General features: G+C 44.3%; 1 protein-coding gene across 17 annotated transcripts in view; it reads right to left on the bottom strand.

Annotated features, from left to right (window-relative positions):
- MAGI1 (membrane associated guanylate kinase, WW and PDZ domain containing 1) overlaps positions 1-14,647 on the bottom strand; it is a 640,650-nt gene extending 626,003 nt beyond the window's left edge. For 13 of the 17 annotated variants that reach the window (XM_019984495.2, XM_019984497.2, XM_019984498.2 and 10 more), the window contains exon 1: positions 13,701-14,646. In XM_019984495.2, coding sequence (XP_019840054.2) covers positions 13,701-14,013 — 313 coding nt within the window. In that variant the 5' untranslated portion in view covers positions 14,014-14,646. Of the gene's footprint in view, positions 1-13,700 lie in introns of all 17 variants that reach the window. The other 4 variants (XM_019984506.2, XM_019984508.2, XM_019984507.2 and 1 more) reach the window with 1 other exon arrangement.
- Positions 14,648-17,351: the final 2,704 nt, after the last annotated feature.

The raw sequence follows: 17,351 nt of genomic DNA, 5'->3' as shown, positions 1-17,351 counted from the left end.
TGAAGAAACAGTATGAGAGACATCAAGTGAGAGAGACAAACAGGTCAACCAGAGGCTGCAGCTTGTTGCTTGAGGACCAAATATGGCTCCCAGATGTGTTGCTTGGTTTATCCATGCTTTAGACAATTTTTGAACTAACACTTTCAAATTGGCAAAGTTCATTTTTTTTTAACAATCAAAGATTCTGCACTTCTCTTTAAAGCTTAAAAAAATCTGGCAACGATGGGCAGTGCCCTGACAAGTCAACAACCAGCTGAAGCTGAGTGGCAACTGCTCCCTTTGAACAAAACAGCTCCTTCCAATTTACCCCAGTCCCCACCATTCCCTGATGCCCTTTAAAATGTCCACTCATTATCTGCGTTTGTGATGACTATTGCAAAGGAACAATTCCAGTGCTAGGTAGGATCTGTTCTAACTGAGCTAAGTTAAGAAATCTACAGGACTGTCACATCCAGGTGGCAGGGAGTTAAGTTGATAAGCAGCCTGAATGGTTTTTTCAAGGCATTAGTTTCAAAAAGATAAAATTCAAGTGAGACAAGAAGTTCTAGACATCTGTCCAAAGAAAATAGCTGAAGAAGTTCACTGAAATGTATATATAAGGATATTCAGCAATGTGTTGTATAAAACAAGAACTAAAAACAACCTAAATGTTCACTCTGAAAACATGATTTAACATATTATAGCACTACTAAAAACCGATTCCACAGCCATCAAAATGGTAAAGTTGATCTACACATAAGTGTAAGAAAAAAGTCTATGATATGTCGTTAGGCACAAAGAAAAATCACACTAAAACTACATGTGCAGTACTATTCAATTTTCAGAAGAAAAAGACCCTTCCAAAAAAGTCTAGCAAAAAAAAAAAGTATGTGTATTTATATATGTTTATATATACATATAAATGTCTGGGTAAAAATAGAATAACACATGTATTTCTCTGAGACGGGATTATGTGCAATGTGGGTACATTTTCCTTTCATACAGTCACATCTTTCTGTATAGTACACATTGTTTAAATGAGGGAACAAATTGAATTTCACCATGAAAAAACCATAAGCTATGGAAGCACAGAACAACAATGGAGAGTGATCGACAGTCATCCAAGATCACAACTTTGAGTTTTTAAAAAATTAGAAACCAAAAAAATCTACATGCCTGTGCTTTCTGGGAAGAGGAAAAGAAAAAAAACTACATGCTCCAACACCAGAGAAAGTCATTTTTTAATAACTTGATCTTGAGTTTTGAATTCTTAACCAAGTCACACAGACTTAAACAGGCTGATAGTTGGAGGAGGAAATGAACAGGCTCTCCCTATCTGATGTAAATTCCAACGCTTAGCCAAGAATCCAGGTGGTAAAATACTGACTCTATTTAAATCAAGCCAAAGTGATGCCTTCCGTGGCCACATTACATAAGCAATAGGCTCCACTGCTGCACACATCTGGTCAGAATAAAGGCCCTCTAAGACCTTCAACACAATTAATTCAATATTTTCCTGACAGTTCAAAATGCTACGACAACTGGCAGACAACCATCTTAAATCATCACGGAAAAGTCAGACATATGGCTAAGTATATTTAATATGCTTTAAAAATAAGCCACAGATTTTTGAGCCAACGAGATCTTAGGCAAGAATTTTTATTTATTTAAAAGTTATGCCTACTCGTTACCTCAAAAGATTTCGATTCAAAGGTGATTGCTTGAGAACCTAGAGAGGGCAGAGATTACAAAGAGACATAAAACAGGGATGCTGCCTTCAAGACTGTGAGAAGCACATAACCCAGTGCAGGAGACAGACAAGCAAATCTGCGTTCAAGACACTATTGTGACTCTTGAAATCATGATGTGCATGCGGGAAGACAGAGCACAGAGGAGGAAATAATCAACAGTGTTGGTGATGGAGATCTGTGAAAAGAGAAGGCAAATAAGCAGAATTGTTTGAAACTCTGTAGCAGCACCCTGTGTTCTGCCCAATAAACACTTTGCAAATCCATTTTATGATTATTATTATTAATTCTGGGACTCTTTTTGGGGATAGGTGAGGTCACCGGGCATGGTTTGCTGTCTCAGACAGCAATGGTACAGCTTAACAGAGGTCAACACACTTCTAGTGTGGAAAAACCTAGGACGAGAATTTTGGAACCAGGCAGATCTGAGCTGGAATCTACCTAGTATAAGTAAGCTACCTGGGGACCAGGATAAATTACCTGAGCTCTCAAGCTACTTTTCTCATAGCTAAAATGAGAATGACATCATCCACCCAGGCAAAACCCTAACCGGGGTCTCAGAGACATGGCAGAAGATGAATATATAGTAATTATGATGATCAGTTTACTGCTTCTAATTCAGATTCCCAATCTCAACCATGAAACTACACCTGAGAGAAGAGCTTCTGGACTCAGTCTCAGGGCCCTCTGGGGCTGGATATCTCTGCGATGGTTGTTGCTGTCCAGTCACTAAGCACGCCAGGTTCCTCTGCCCTCCACTATCTCCTGGAGTTTGCTCAAATTCATGTCCACTGAGTTGGTGACCCTATGTAACCATCTCATCCTCTGTCACCCGCTTCTCCTCCTGCCCTCAATCTCTCCCAGCATCAGGGTCTTTTCCAACGAGACAGCTCTTCACATCAGGTGGACGTATTCTGCACTGTAGGATGTTTGGTCACATCTCTGGGCTCTGCTCTCTAAATGCCACTTAGCATTGCCCCATCCTGAGTTGAGACACGGAGAAGGCAATGGCACCCCACTCCAGTACTCTTGCCTGGAAAATCCCATGGATGGAGGAGCCTGATAGGCTGCAGTCCATGGGGTCGAGAAGAGTCGGACACGACTGAGCGACTTCACTTTCACTTTTCACTTTCATGCATTGGAGAAGGAAATGGCAACCCACTCCAGTGTTCTTGCCTGAAGAATCCCAGGGACGGGGGAGCCTGGTGGGCTGCCGTCCATGGGGTCGCACAGAGTCGGACACGACTGTCATGACTTAGCAGCAGCAGCAGCAGAGTTGAGACAACCAACAACATCTCCAGACATGGCCAAATGTCCCTTGGGGATCAAAATCCTCTTCAGTTGAAAAACCACTTCTGCAGAGGATGGATTGTTGGGTCTTTGTTGATGGGTCTTCATTTCTGAACTGAAAATTATCATGGCTGCTATTAGGTAGGTATGGCGGTAAGGACTACATACCATACACACCAAGCACAGGATAAACTGTTTTGCATATGTTTTCTCATTTAATCCTCACAACCACCCCCATGAGGTAGGCATTATTCTCATTTTCAACTGGAACAACTGACGTTCTGGGAGGTTAACATGCCTATGGCTCTTCAGCTGGAGTCAGACCCAACCAGGCTGACTTCAAAAGCTTGTACCACCAAGTCCCACTGCCTCTCCAGCCTTTCTTGATTCAGGAGTCTAGGTATGGTGCCACGAAGGCCAGAGGACCTCAGGGTCAAGCTCTTAAGGATCACTTTTGCTGGTACTGCCCTACCCAGGACCCCCAGGAAACTGGGAGAGGATCATCCTCCCTACACCTTCCTGAACCAGGGTCCTGAGGACACTCATTAGAATTAATTCTTCACCAGTGACAACACGGAAGAAATTCAGGCAGAGATCCAGAGGTTTCCTTCTTCCTTGTCTGCACTAATCCAGTCTCAGCCTTTTTAAATAGTGGCATCTGAATCAGGCAGAAAAATGAGGGCTTTTTCTAGACTTGAAAAGCTCTCTAGGGAACTGTGTACCACAATTGCTATCTCTCAAGAGATCCTTTCTTCTCCCGCACGTGCTTTCCAACAGGGAACATTCAAACAATAACAGAAGCCGGTATTTCGTGAGCACTCACCACGTGCCAGGCCCTGGGCCATGTGGTTTACCTCAGTCTCCTAATTTGATCCTTCCATCAGCCTCAGGTAGTAGGTATTATTATCCCCATTTTCAGAAGGGGAAATCCTGGCACAGTGAGGAAGAGTATCTTGCCCTAAGTCACACAGGTATTATACTGAAAAGCCTGACTTCTAACCCAGGCCAGCCTGAGTCCAAAACCTGCCAATCTACAACACATTGATAAATGCATACAGTCCTGTTAACACTGTATATGGCAATAACTGTGAAACATGGCTTAAATCAGGGCATAATGGCCTTTTAATTGCACCACCATGCCACTGTCCATAAAGAGAGCTTCGAGTCTCTCCTCACAATGGACTGAAAGATTAGCCTTATTGTGGAAAACATAACTGCATCCCATTAAAGTCACACACTAATGCCTCCGCTGGCAGTAAGAACAGGGCTGACACCTTAGCCGGGAGGATGTAATTCTCTTACGTAACTCATTCTCACCACATTGCAGATGGAACAGGAAAAGTCGATACACACAACTGACGGTGCCTGGAACATCTCCACCATCATCCACTGAAGGGTGAGAGAGTGTGCAAAGTTATCTGGCACACTCAGCACGGTGCTGGTCTAAATCCCTAAAATAAAGACCATTTGAGACCAGCCTACAAGGCTCACTGTCTTCAAGGTTACTCTGAAATCAATCAGTGAAGCTCTATTTAGCCCAAGTTATAGACAGCAAAAGTTAAATCAAGTTTAATGCAGTTTATCATAAAGTACCTACATTTTCAGAGACTTTCAAATATCAGAATTTTCAGAGGCAACCAAGCTCAGAGAGAATTCTTCTAACTCTAAAGTTGACAGTGGACATTCAAGAAATACTTGAGCAATTACTATGCATTAGGCACCATTCTTGGCATTGGGGATCCAGCAGGAAACAGATCTACAACAACCCTACCCTCTTGGAGCTTATATTTGAGAGAGACAAAGTAAGGAAATTAGTCATTCTGAAATACTTCACATATTATAAAGTAAAATAAAGCAGAGGACAGGATTGGGAATGACAAAGACAAGTGGGAAAGATTTGAAGTTCATGAGGGAGTAAGCCTCCCAGGTGACCAGGTGGGGACCACCAGGCCACGGCCGGGGAGACAGAGGACAAGTTACAGGCCAGATCGTTGGCGGGTGGGGGGTCTTGTGAGTCACCAGGAGGATTTCAGTTTTTACTCAGAGAGAGAAGGACTAGAGAAACAACTGTGTTATAGATTATCCATTCTTTAATTATTTAGCTATAAAAAGAGATTACTATTTAATCATAAGAGACATTGTTCAAATTACATCTTCTCGGGTTGCTACATGCTTTCAGAAAGGATAACATCTAGAACACACTGGACCCTCCACAGGCTGCTATACCATAAAGCGAAAGTCAGCATTACTTGCTTGTGCTTGACATCCATGCAGGTTCAGCTACGAAAAACACCAAAACAAATTCCCCAGACATACTACATGGATGTTGACATCCACAGGAGCGCAGTAGAGCAAAGCTCCAGTGTTTACCAAGGATTTTTCAAGGTTATAGATCTCACATATGAGCTCCATAAAGACAGGCAGGAAGGCAGTAACCTCCTTTTTTTAGGATATGAATGTCAGCCCTTAACGAATTTGACAGCCTTTATTCACAGTGTATACAAAAATCAGTATATTCTGTTACACGTATATACAAACTTAAGGAAGGGACCACTGACATCACAGACTGGTGTTTTGCATTAAATAATCATCGTTTATAAAGCAACATCCTTCATGTAAACCCTTGTGGTAAGGAGATGTCAGAATGTTTTCCCTTATAAACCACTTAATTCCCCTTGGTGGATATCATCAATTCTGCCATCCGAAACTAGCTGGGTAATGAATGCCAACAAATGCAGTGAGCCCACTGTATGCCACAGCATCATAAGGTCAAGTTATTCGATTTTTAAATAACACGGCCATTGGCAAAGAGTAGCCACCAGAAACAGTGGACATGTTGGGTTCACTGTCCTTGCATTATTTTTTGTAAAAGCTGTAGAATGTTCCACAGTAAAACCTAAATATATCCTTCAGAGAGTGGTCTTTTGGCACCAAGAACAAAAACAGATTGATTTTTGAAAGTTTAAGTTAAAAAAAAGAAGACATAAACACAAAGCTCAGTTTAAGAGCAAGAGAGGACAAAAATCAGGCTGCTTTCTGCAGCAAAGATCCAATTCGCTCTTGGCTGGAAAAACTGCACCCAGGGACAAGGCTACAAGAAGACAGAGGTAAAGTGTCATTCTTCTGGATGCTGACATAGACCAGGTCCCACATAAACAGAAAACAGGACAGTTCCTTGTCATCCTGTTGAATGAACAGCTGAAATTTCACCTCTTAAACCCCACCTAGAGTCCACAGGCAGAAATACTTAAGTACAATTCATGAAGCCTTGTCAGTTATTTATTTATTTATAGCTCAGTATAAATTATTAGAGAACCAGCTGATCAGAATGCCTAGTGATGAGAAAATGAACATATTAGGATCCAAACTGAGAAGAAATCAAAGAGGAATAGAGAGGAAAGGAGGAAACATGTTGTAGATGGCCTGATCTACATTCACCATCCTAATAAGAAGCAGGAAGAGAAAATTCATTCATGCAGCCAACAAATTCTAGCGAGCACCTGTGGAAACAGTGACAGACTTTATCTTCTTGGGCTCCAAAATCACTGCACATGGCGACTGCAGCCATGAAATTAAAAGACGGTTGGTCCTTGGAAGTAGAGCTATGACAAACCTAGACAGCATACTGAAAAAAAGAAACATTACTTTGCCCACAAAGGTCTGCCTAGTCAAAGCTATGGTTTTTCCAGGAGTCACGTATGGATGTGAGAGTTGGACTATAAAGAAAGCTCAGCACTGAAGAATGGATGCTTTTGAACTGTGGTGTTGGAAAAGACTCTTGAGAGTACCCTGGACTGCAAGGAGATCCAACCAGTCCATTCTAAAGGAAATTAGTCCTGAATAATTACTGGAAGGACTGATGCTGAAGCTGAAGCTCGAATACTTTGGCCACCTGATGAGAAGAACTGACTCACTGGAAAAGACCCTGATGCTGGGAAAGATTGAAGGCAGGAAGAGAAGGGGACAAGAGAGGATGAGATGGTTGGATGGCATCACCAGCTCAATGGACATGACTTTGAGCAAGCTCTGGGAGCTGGGGATAGGGAAGCCTGGCATGCTGCAGTCCATGGGGTTGCAAACAGACACGACGGGGCGACTGTACCAAACTGATGACTTGCCAGGTACTATTTTAGGGAAACAGAGGCATGAACACATGAGACAAATTTCTTATTTTCATGAGCCTTACATTCCAATGGGAAGAGAGACAGACAATAAAGAAGCAACAAAAGAAGATAATGTGAATTTATATCAAGGCTATGAAAACACAAACCAAAATGGGGAGACGGCATGTCATATAGGGAGCTCTCTTATATGGGGATCAGTGTGAACACAGGGGCCAGCTCAGACTGGCTCTGGAGAACCAATTACATCCATCTCTTTCCAACTCCAGTGATGCAACAAATCAGTGTCTCCCTGCCACCAGAGCCAGTTGTTAAGCCTTTAGGAGCACACCACCAGATGAGGAGGTCTTTCTGAAGAGACACTAAATAGACAAGTCAATCTTGTGACCATCTTGGGTGGGGTCGGGGGGTGGGGGAGGAAGCAAGCCCAGAGACCCCAAAAGCAGAATTCACAGGAAACCAAGCAAGATAAAGCACTGTGTTTTAAAACACGAACAGAATTATTTTGTTAAAATGTTGTAATACATTCCAATTGGTCAAAATAAACACGCAATGTCAAAACAGAACTCAAAAAAGCACAAAGAACTATATTCAATTGTGTAATGGTCCTAAGTCCCTCATTACAGCGAGGGGAAGGGTCTGGTGGTGGTGTTGTGGTTTTTAAATTGTGTCTTATTTATTGTCTCCATTCTGTCTGTAAAAAAAAAAAAGTGGAGGGACAGTTTTGGTTCCTGGGTAATTTGCAAAACCACAAAATTCACTTACAAAAATATGTAAGCGTGACCTATAATATTACCAGTTTGGGAAACTACAATCACACCCTTTTAAACTTTTGGAGTCTGGGTTATTCAGGGAATCTTAGCATTTTATGAATGCAAAGGAACTGAAGAGGCATAACCACTTATTTTAGGTATAAAGAAAGGTCCAAATAGGTAACATACTGGAGATAACAGCACTAGTCACCTAGCTTGTTCACGATTATCTGTTTCATTTGATGCCATATTTGTTTTCTTCTTCTTCTTTTTTTCAGCCCCACTGTGCAGCATATGGTATTTTAGTTCCTCAACCAGGGATCAAACACATGCCCTCTGCATTGGAAGCACAGAGTCTTAACATCTAGACTGCCAGGGAAGTTCAATGCAATATTTTCAATGTCACTCTATATCCTAGGACAGCGGTGCTCAAAATTGAGCATGCATCAGAATCACGTGATGACTTGTTTAAAACACCCACAGGCTGCACACTCCTGAGTTTAGGTATCTGTAGGGCTGGGGTAAGGGCCAGGAATCTGCACATATAACGGGTTCCCTGGTGATGTCAATGCCACTGGTCTGGGGACCCTACTTGAAATTCACTGATCCAAGAACTGGAAGCATGGGTTTTGCCACCTAACACAGCTGAGTTCCAGCTCCACTTCAGCCACTTGTATGACCCTTGGAAAAGCCACCCAAACCCTCTGGACTTCAGTCTCTGACACATAAGTCCAGTTGGGAGGAATAAAGAAATGCCCATAAAGCACTAGCTCAGCCAAGGGCAAGGCCTTTTAGAAGCAAGTGCTCAAAAAATACTAGTTACAGCCTACAGAAATGTTTCCTTAATCATCATGGCTCCCCGTTATCTGCTATTTCACTTTCTGTGATTTCAGTTACCTACAGTCAACCCCAGTCTGAAAATATTAAACAGAAAATCCCACAAATACACAATTCACACGTTTTAAATTGTGCACCAAGTAACATGATGAAAGTTCCCACCTTCCCACTCTGTCCTGCCCAGGACATGAATCATCCCTTTGTCCAGGGTATCCTGCCTATTAGTCACTTAGAAGTCCCGTTATCAAATCAACTGTCCAGGTATAGCAGTTCTTGTATTCAAGTGACCCTTACTGTGATCAATAATGGCCAGAAAGCACAAGAGGAGAGATGCTGGTAGTCCAGATCTGCCAAAGAGAAACCATAAAGTACTTCCTTGAAGTGAAAAGGTACAAGTTCTCAACTTAATAAAATCATATGCTGTGGGGACTTCCCTGGTTAAGACTGCACTTCTACCCCAGAAGGCAAGGTTTTGATCCCTGATCTGGGAACTAAGATCCCATATGCCACATGGCACAATCAAAAAAAAATCATAAGCTGTGGATACTAAGATCTACAGTAAGAATGAATTTTCTATCTGTAAAATCATAAAGAAGGAAAAAAGAAATACATGCTAGTTTTGCTTTCATACTTAAAATTGCAAAGTTGCAGCTGCAGTGCATGATAAATGCTTTGATATTGATAAGATAGAAAAGGCATTAAATTTGTACAGTAAGGGATCTTGAGAGACCACATTCACATACCTTTTATTACAGTATACAGTGTTATAATTTGTTCGGTTTTCTCAAGTTTTTGTTAATCTCTCACTGTGCCTAATTTGGAATATACCATTCAAAAATACTTCACTTTTCTCCTTTTTCAACATACACTAGAATAAAGTTCAAAAGATAGATAAGATCAAAGATTGGAAAAGATATGGCAGAACTGGAACATTTATAGCAGCTTTATTCATAATAGGTGAAAGAAAAAAACAGTCCAAATGTCCATTGAGAAACAAAAATATAAACAATCTGGTATATGTATGCAATGTGATACTACTCCCCAATTCAAAACAACCATGATACACACAGTACGAAATCTCCAAAATATTTTGTTGAGGGCAAAAACCCAGACACAAAAGAGTGTCTTTTGTGCATTATTTCATTGATATGAATTTCAATGATAGACAAGACTAACCCAAAGTGAGAGAAATCAAAGAGTCAATGCCTCTGGAAGAGGTGGAGGGAGCTGACTGGAGAAGTATAGGAGGGAAATTTCTGAGGTAATGGAAACGCTCTGTATCTTGATCTGGGTGAAGCAGACATGAGCATATACATTTGTCAAAGCCCATCAAACTATATACTTAAGATCTGTGCATTTTACTACAGGTAAATATAAACCTATAGTATATATAGTACATGTATATATATATCTTATTATATATATGAAGTGATTTATTTTATATAGCATATATATGTAAATTTCTTAAGGCACTTTTATGACAAAAAACTGTCATCCTTCATTTAAAATAAACCAACTCCAACCAAGTAGATCCATTTAGCTTGATTCTTTCACAGACCAGTCCTATTTCATATACCATTTACAACAGACTAGTTTAGTCTGTGCAACTTTCCAGAGAGCTGCCGTGAAATAGAGCAGAATTCTCTCCCACAAGAGGACCATGACATTTCCATACAGACAGCACCCAGAGTGACCCGTGGCCCTGGGAGTAGCTAGTTTAAGGCGCAGACAACTCAAAAGCATTATTTTCCTTTACCAAGTAGGAGCCTATTTAATATGATTAAAACACAGTAATAAAAACACAAGAAGAACAATTTTGTCCTATAATTTAAATCATATTCTCAATATGAAAGAGAAGGCTGGTGATGGTGAAGCCTGGATGGGAGGGGAGTTTGGGGAGAATGGATACACATATATATGTATGACTGAGTCCCTTCCCTGTTTACCTAAAACTACCACAACACTGTTAAGTCGGCTATATCCCAATACAAAATAAAAAGTTTCAAGCTACCAAAAAAAGAGAGAGAGAAGGCTGGTGAAATGCTTTCCAGTGCCTTCTTTCTGTAATGAAGATGTTAGAAGAGCTGCCTGCGCCTGTGTAATCATGACAGGAAATAGTAGCTTTCACATTGCGGTGGATTTCAGGCCATTCAAATGTCCCCATCCATAACTTTATTCCACTATAAGAAGAACAAGTAGGTTTGCATACACACACATGCACACACACTTTCTATGAGCATTCTTGCATAGCACACAGAATAATTCCGGGTGAAAGGAAATAAGATGGGAAGACACTAGCTTCCTTCAAACCCAGAGGCCTCTGATTCCAAACACACTTGGGTTACCTGATTGACCTTTCCAAAGTTTCACGATGATGCAGCATTGGGACAAAGCATCCCAATGTTTGGTAACTGGTGGAGGGAGGCTCAGCCACCTATAGTATCTCACACACTGAGAATGAGCTCCCATCGATCAATTAGACACTAGTAAAACGCTCCCTGCGCCCATAATCTCCAGGATAGTCAGGAACTCGTGCCCATCCTCTACCAGCCATGTCTCCAAGATGCCCCTGCATGATGACCTGCAGCCGACCCCATCAAATGCTATGACAGTATTTTCTCTACAGTTGTATCAAGTCCTAGTAATGCAGGAACCTGAATTATGGTGTTAACCTCATAATTCAGATTCCTGACACTAAAAAAACCCAAGTCAGACATGACTTAGAGACTGAACAACAACGAAGTCCTCTAGGAAACCTTCTCTGATCATACAACTGGAAGTTAGTTCCTAGTTTCCTAAATGCCAATGCTCATTTTTTTAAGTATCATTTATATTGCACTTTAAGATCCTGTTTGTACATAGGCATTATTTTCTTCCCTGAGACTGGATGCTCCTAGAGATTGAGGACTGTTTTGTAAACTTCATTTTATCTCTAACATTGCCAGCTCAGTACATAGCACATAAATGTCTCAAAATGTTTGGTGATATATGGAGTAAGTGGAACCTGTTTTAATGGAGTAATGGTAATACACTGGGTTATTATCATTCTATACCTAATATCTAATAAAGTGCTAACACATTTTTTTTTAAAGCTAAACTTAAAAGCTAGACACAGAAATAAATAACTGCCCCAATTTCACTTGAAACGTAACAATAGCTAGTCTTTATTGAGCACTTATTATGTGTCAGGCACTATTCTGCACCCTTTATAAGTTTATGTAATACAAAACAGCCAGTTCAGAGATTCGGGAGACATATTTCCAGGTGAGACAAGGTGTTGGACCTTAAGCAAAGCTGAGGTGATATGCAGTAAATGAGGCATATTCTCTCCTTTCAATGAGCTTATCACCTTGTATGGAAAGAAGGGAAGGGATCTAACGCATAGTTCAGAATAAGTAAAAAACTGACAAGACACACATTTAGGGGAATCCAGAAGAAGGCTGATTTCTTCATCCTGGCAGGATGCCTGGGGGCTTCTTGGAGGAGGTGTGCAATCAGATACTGAGGACACAAATGTAAGGAGATTTCCATAACTGTCAGTCCCTCAGCTCCCAAAGCTACCAAAAGGCCGGTCTCTTCTCCCTGTCCCCCTCCTCCACATCATCTGGAACAGGCCTGTTTCCAAAAGAGGACTAGCTCAGCCCAGCCCTCCTTTCCTCTGCTGCTTGCCCTTTCAAGCACACAGGCACATGTATGAACTTTTCACCAAGGCTCAACCTGGTGCTTTTGCAGGGAAGAACCTGGATCACGGTGTTTGATCATACAAGGGACCCCTTTAACGGAATCCATTCCTTCTCTACTTCTCTACTCAGGGACAGCCCTGAGCCTATACCAAACTAAGACGCAAGGGACTCCCCCTAGCCAGCAGCCATCAGAAGGGTCATCACTCCTCTCCAAGCTTCTGAGAGGTGAATTTGCTTCCACTCCCTTCTCTTAAGTGCACCCCTCAGGTCTCCCACACTCATCCCCCACCTCTTCCTCCTTGATGGTTAAGGCTCTGCAACAAGGATTTTCAAACCCTCACTCTTGGTATCTGTGTGACCTTGGGCAAGTAACTGAACCAACATCAGTAAATGAAACAACGTCAGTCCCACCTTCTTCATCCGTAACATGGGGTTTATAAGAAAAACTCGCTCTCAGAATTGTTGTGCATCAGAACAAAAGAGTGCAAGGAAAGCATTTTACACAGAACCTGACACATAATAAGCGACAAGAAATAGCAGCTATAATCATCTTCACAGGGATGATAACGATGGTTGCAGTGATGGGGATGGTGGTGATGTTGGTGGTAGTATAAACTTGGGCTTGAATGGCGCTGAAATACCCTCTCTATTCTCTCCCCCCACCGCCAACCACAAGTCTGGGGCCAGGCCACACGGTAGAGACACATGAGTCATCCAGTTGTGGGGTGAATGCAAGATCTTCAGGCTGCAGGCTTTGGGACTGAAAGGTGGTGATGCCCTAGCCCACCTGGCCGGTCACGGGGTGATGCTGATTTTCTGATTAAGGAGGTCCAACAATCAAAGACCCTCACCTCCTTCATACCCATTCTCCAGGTCTGAAAACAGCTAAGAGATCAAAGAACGCCGTAGCTACGCCCGCTGCAACACTCGCCCAGGGAACCAGGAGAGCGTCCACTTTGCCCCTGCCTCAGTTCCCCAACTCTCCTCCCGGTGCAGGCAAGCCACTGCTGCACTTGGTGGCAGAGATAACAGGTTAGCAAACCGGGCCAGGGAAAAATCTCTGCGCTTCCCCGAGCTAACCCAAGCCCCTCTTCCCAACGCAGGTGGGCAAACAATCCACAGCCTCTCAACAACTTGGTGTATTTCACCATCACTGGGCACACGGCCTCAACATCGCCCCTATACCGCGTTCGCAGGAGAAAAGCGGGAAATCGAAAGGGGGGCGGGAGGAGGCTTCTCAGCCGGGTTCCCTTTTCTGGGGGCGCCTCCAAGAGGCGCGTCCCGACTTACCTTGTCTGACGGCTTTGAAGGTGACGGCCTCCTTGCAGCTGTCGATGACTCCCAGTACGTCATAGCGGGGCAAGCCGGACACCCGGATCCCCTGCACCTCCAGAAGCAACTCGCCCTCGCCCAGCCGAGGGCCCTCGCCGCCACCGGGAAGCCCCGCCGCTTCGGTAGCCGTCACTGCTCCAACATACGGAAACTCTCCGTTCTCCGCGCCCCCCAGCACCGTCACCCCCAGCTCTCCCTGGGGTCCCCGCTTTACGGTGCATTCGTGAACCCTGCTAGTCCAGTGGTTCTTCTTCTGGATCACCTTCGACATGATGAGTTACACCCCTCCTACCTCCGCCAAAAAAAATAATGATAAAATGAGAGACAGGTGCCCCCCACAGCACAAGCCCCCAAGCCCCTACTGGTTCATGGGAGAGACATCTCCCCCCCAAACAACGCAGCGGGAGAGAGAAACTTGGCAGCCTCGCTCCCTTGCACACACTCGCTCACTCAAGCCATCATAAAACAAACTTTCTGGGCTTCCCCGCGAGCCCTGCACAGGCGCCCGCGAGCTTTGTTTGCATTCCGGTGCTTCTCGGTCCACGTTCCGGCGCCCGACCGTGCTCTCTGGGATCAGAGTCCACTCTGCGCCGCTTGGATTATTTTTTTTCCTTCCTTTCTTTCTTTCTTTCTTGCCTCTTAGAAATGCGGTGTCTCCTCTTTGCCTCCCGTCTGGTTCGCCTTTCCTCGCGGGCGGGCAGTTTCTGAGGGTGAGGGAAGCCCTTCCAGGCAGTTGCTGGGAGCCCTGGAGACGCGGTAGCTGAGCGGGGGCGGGGGGGGACAGGAGGGAAGTGCCTGCGTCCCCTTTAAGCAGATACAAAGGCTCGGCTTGTTTTGTTACAGTTCATTCTATTCCGCGCCGCGGAGCGCAGCGGCCGGCAAGAGGAGACGCGCGCGCATGCGCCCCGCGACCGCCTGCCGGCCGGCCCGCCCCACCCCGCCTTCCCGAAGTGAGAGATTCCAATATGCTTCCCGTTGGGTCCTAAGTCCGACCCTTCCAGGATCAGCCACTTTTCTCCCCCTTCACACGCCCTTCTCGTTCCTACTTTTATTTCAGTGCTCACGACTCTGCATAGCCCTTCGGGGGTCTGGGAGACGAGCAAGTGTTTTACTCCAACTGTCTGCAACTTTTGAAAACATAGGCAATCTGCTTGGGCATTTTAAAACCATTTCAAACAGGTGGGGGTTGGGGAGACTCACACTCCCTTGCGCTCACACTCACGCACACACGCACGCACACACGCCGGCCTAAGCTTCCTTACCGCCCTCGGCCAGTGGCTGGCCACGCTGTCGGTCACCCAGCCCACCCCCCGCCGCAATTCCCTCTAATACCCTGAACCCAACCCAGAGGAGTGCGCCTGCCCGGCTTCCCCCCAACCTGCACTGTGCAGGCGGGTTCTGGTCTTGGAGCAGGGTGTGCTCCAGCCTCTGCGACCCTGGAGGGGGGCGGGGGGTGCTGTGGTGGTCCCCCAAATGGGATCCGTCACACGCTCACACACGTATACACACATTTATCTGCATCCTTAAACTTTAGGGCCAACTTTTCTGGACGCAGATAAAGTATAAGGCGAGGGAAAGAAGCCAAAAAGCAAGAGGGGCTTGGGGTCTTCAACCGAAAAGGGTCTAGCTCTTTAAAACTCCCTTGCGGCTAGAGACCTCTGGAACCAGGCGTCTGTCCTGGACTCAAGTTCCTGGCTGAGCTAAGCAGCCTTTGGACCCGCCCCGGGGCCAGGAGATAAGGATCACTCCTGGGTCAGGGATCTGCACCCGAGTCCTGGCGCCCGCGGGGGCGTGGGCGCGGCAGCCACCTCTCGGAATTCACAGCCGGGAGTTGCTTCTGCCTCGGGCGGTGCCCGAGGGCGGGGGCAGAGCCAGCTAATAATGTCCCTGCTAGGTTTCGGAACGTGCTCGGGGGCTGCGGACAAAAAGAATATCCTGCACCGGCAAGGCTTCCCTCCCCAAATACTCCCCAATCGGCCTGGGCGATAGTCTCCTAAACATTTTCTTTTCCTCAGTGATTTATAACTTATTTATCCATCTTGGGTCACAAGAGAGATTTCAAGTGCTAAATAAGGGAAGTGAGTGTAAAGGACTCCGAAAGGACGGGGTGCCGCAGAGGTCAGGGTTGAGAGGCGGGCTCTGAGGTTTAGGTTCTCACCGGTCCAGTGTCCGTGTGATCTTGACCAAGCGCTGGGACCCCTCAGAGCCTGAGTTTCTTAAGTAAGTGTAACAATACCTGACAAGATTTTGGGGAGTATTACGGGGAGGACACTTGTAAAGTGATATATAATAAAAAGCTTACTAGTAGTAGTTTGAAAATAGGAATCATTCGGGGTTTCAAGTTACATGATAATTCCTCCTTTTCTCTCTAAAACTTAAAATATATAGGCATACATTTAAATATTTTAAAGCACTGCTTATAGGGCACTTTTCTAAGCCAATAAATATAAGAGAAGAACGTTGCTACTTCTCTCTTGAGATATCCAAAACTGAAAAATCCTATTGCCTTCTAGTATTTGTAAAAGAAGGAAGTGGCCAGTTTTCCATGGCTCTTCTTGGTAAGGGAAACCATCTTCAGCCTCTTTTCTCAGAAGATATCCATTTGTCTCCAGCTTGACTGGATCAAAATGAATGAGAAATTAAAAAGCTTCAGTCCCAAAACCAAATAAAGATCCAGCCAGTCAGAATCTTAAGGATAGGTTCTATCCTCCGGATGTTTAAGCTTGCCTTTACATGCATGGTGCTAGTACACAACACCGAGGACCACAGTCTATCATCTTGATTCCTGAGCTCACAGACACTTTTAGGGTAAGAATCTATGTCCACATCTTCTTGGACAGCATATACTCCAGGAAGGTAGTGGATTTTGGCAGTTTGGTTTACTGATGTAGTCCCAGTTCTTAGAACAGTATCTGGTACCTTGTTAATGTTCAAGTATTTGGTGAGTGAATCCTCTTCCCAAAATGCACATTTTTGCATACCACCTTAAGAGTGAAATCACAGATTTCCCTACAGATCATTGGTAAGCTTGCCCTTCTATACTTCCCACCTCCCACACTCCATATTTTATAACTGTGGGTGCCCACTTGCCAGGAATTCTCCCACTTGCCTCTAATCAGCGGTCACCTACCTAGAGGAGTCCAAACAAGATCAAGTGGTCGGCAGTTCCTTCCACTGGCAGCAGCACCATCTTCCCTCTCCAGGGTTCCACATGACCCTGAAGCAGAGAAGAGGAAAGGACTTGGAATTTCGCCTACTTCAGATTCTAGGTGTGGAATAACCCCCCCAAAAAAGAAGGGAAAAGTGAGGGCACAGACACCAGGGTAGAGAGAGGTATACAGAGACATATTAAAATCCAGGAATTTAAAAAGGAGTAGTTTGAGCTTTCAAAACAGCTGAGACTGCCAATTTCCAGACATTAAGTTTATGATGTTCCCAAACTCTCTGCCTCTCCTCTGAACCTTTCTGTTTGTTCTATTTCTCCTGGTTCAGTTTCTGTGTCCCAGATTGGAAGGAGCTTCAGGGCAGAAATCATATTTATTCTATCCAAACTTTGAATCCTCAGCACCTAAACCCATGCCTTGAGGTGAGTGTGCACTTACACACTTG

This window comes from Bos indicus, chromosome 22 (assembly GCF_029378745.1).
Source record: "Bos indicus isolate NIAB-ARS_2022 breed Sahiwal x Tharparkar chromosome 22, NIAB-ARS_B.indTharparkar_mat_pri_1.0, whole genome shotgun sequence".
Taxonomy (NCBI): domain Eukaryota; kingdom Metazoa; phylum Chordata; class Mammalia; order Artiodactyla; family Bovidae; genus Bos; species Bos indicus.
Note: the sequence above shows the minus strand (reverse complement) of the source record. Positions and strands in the feature narration are given on the sequence as shown.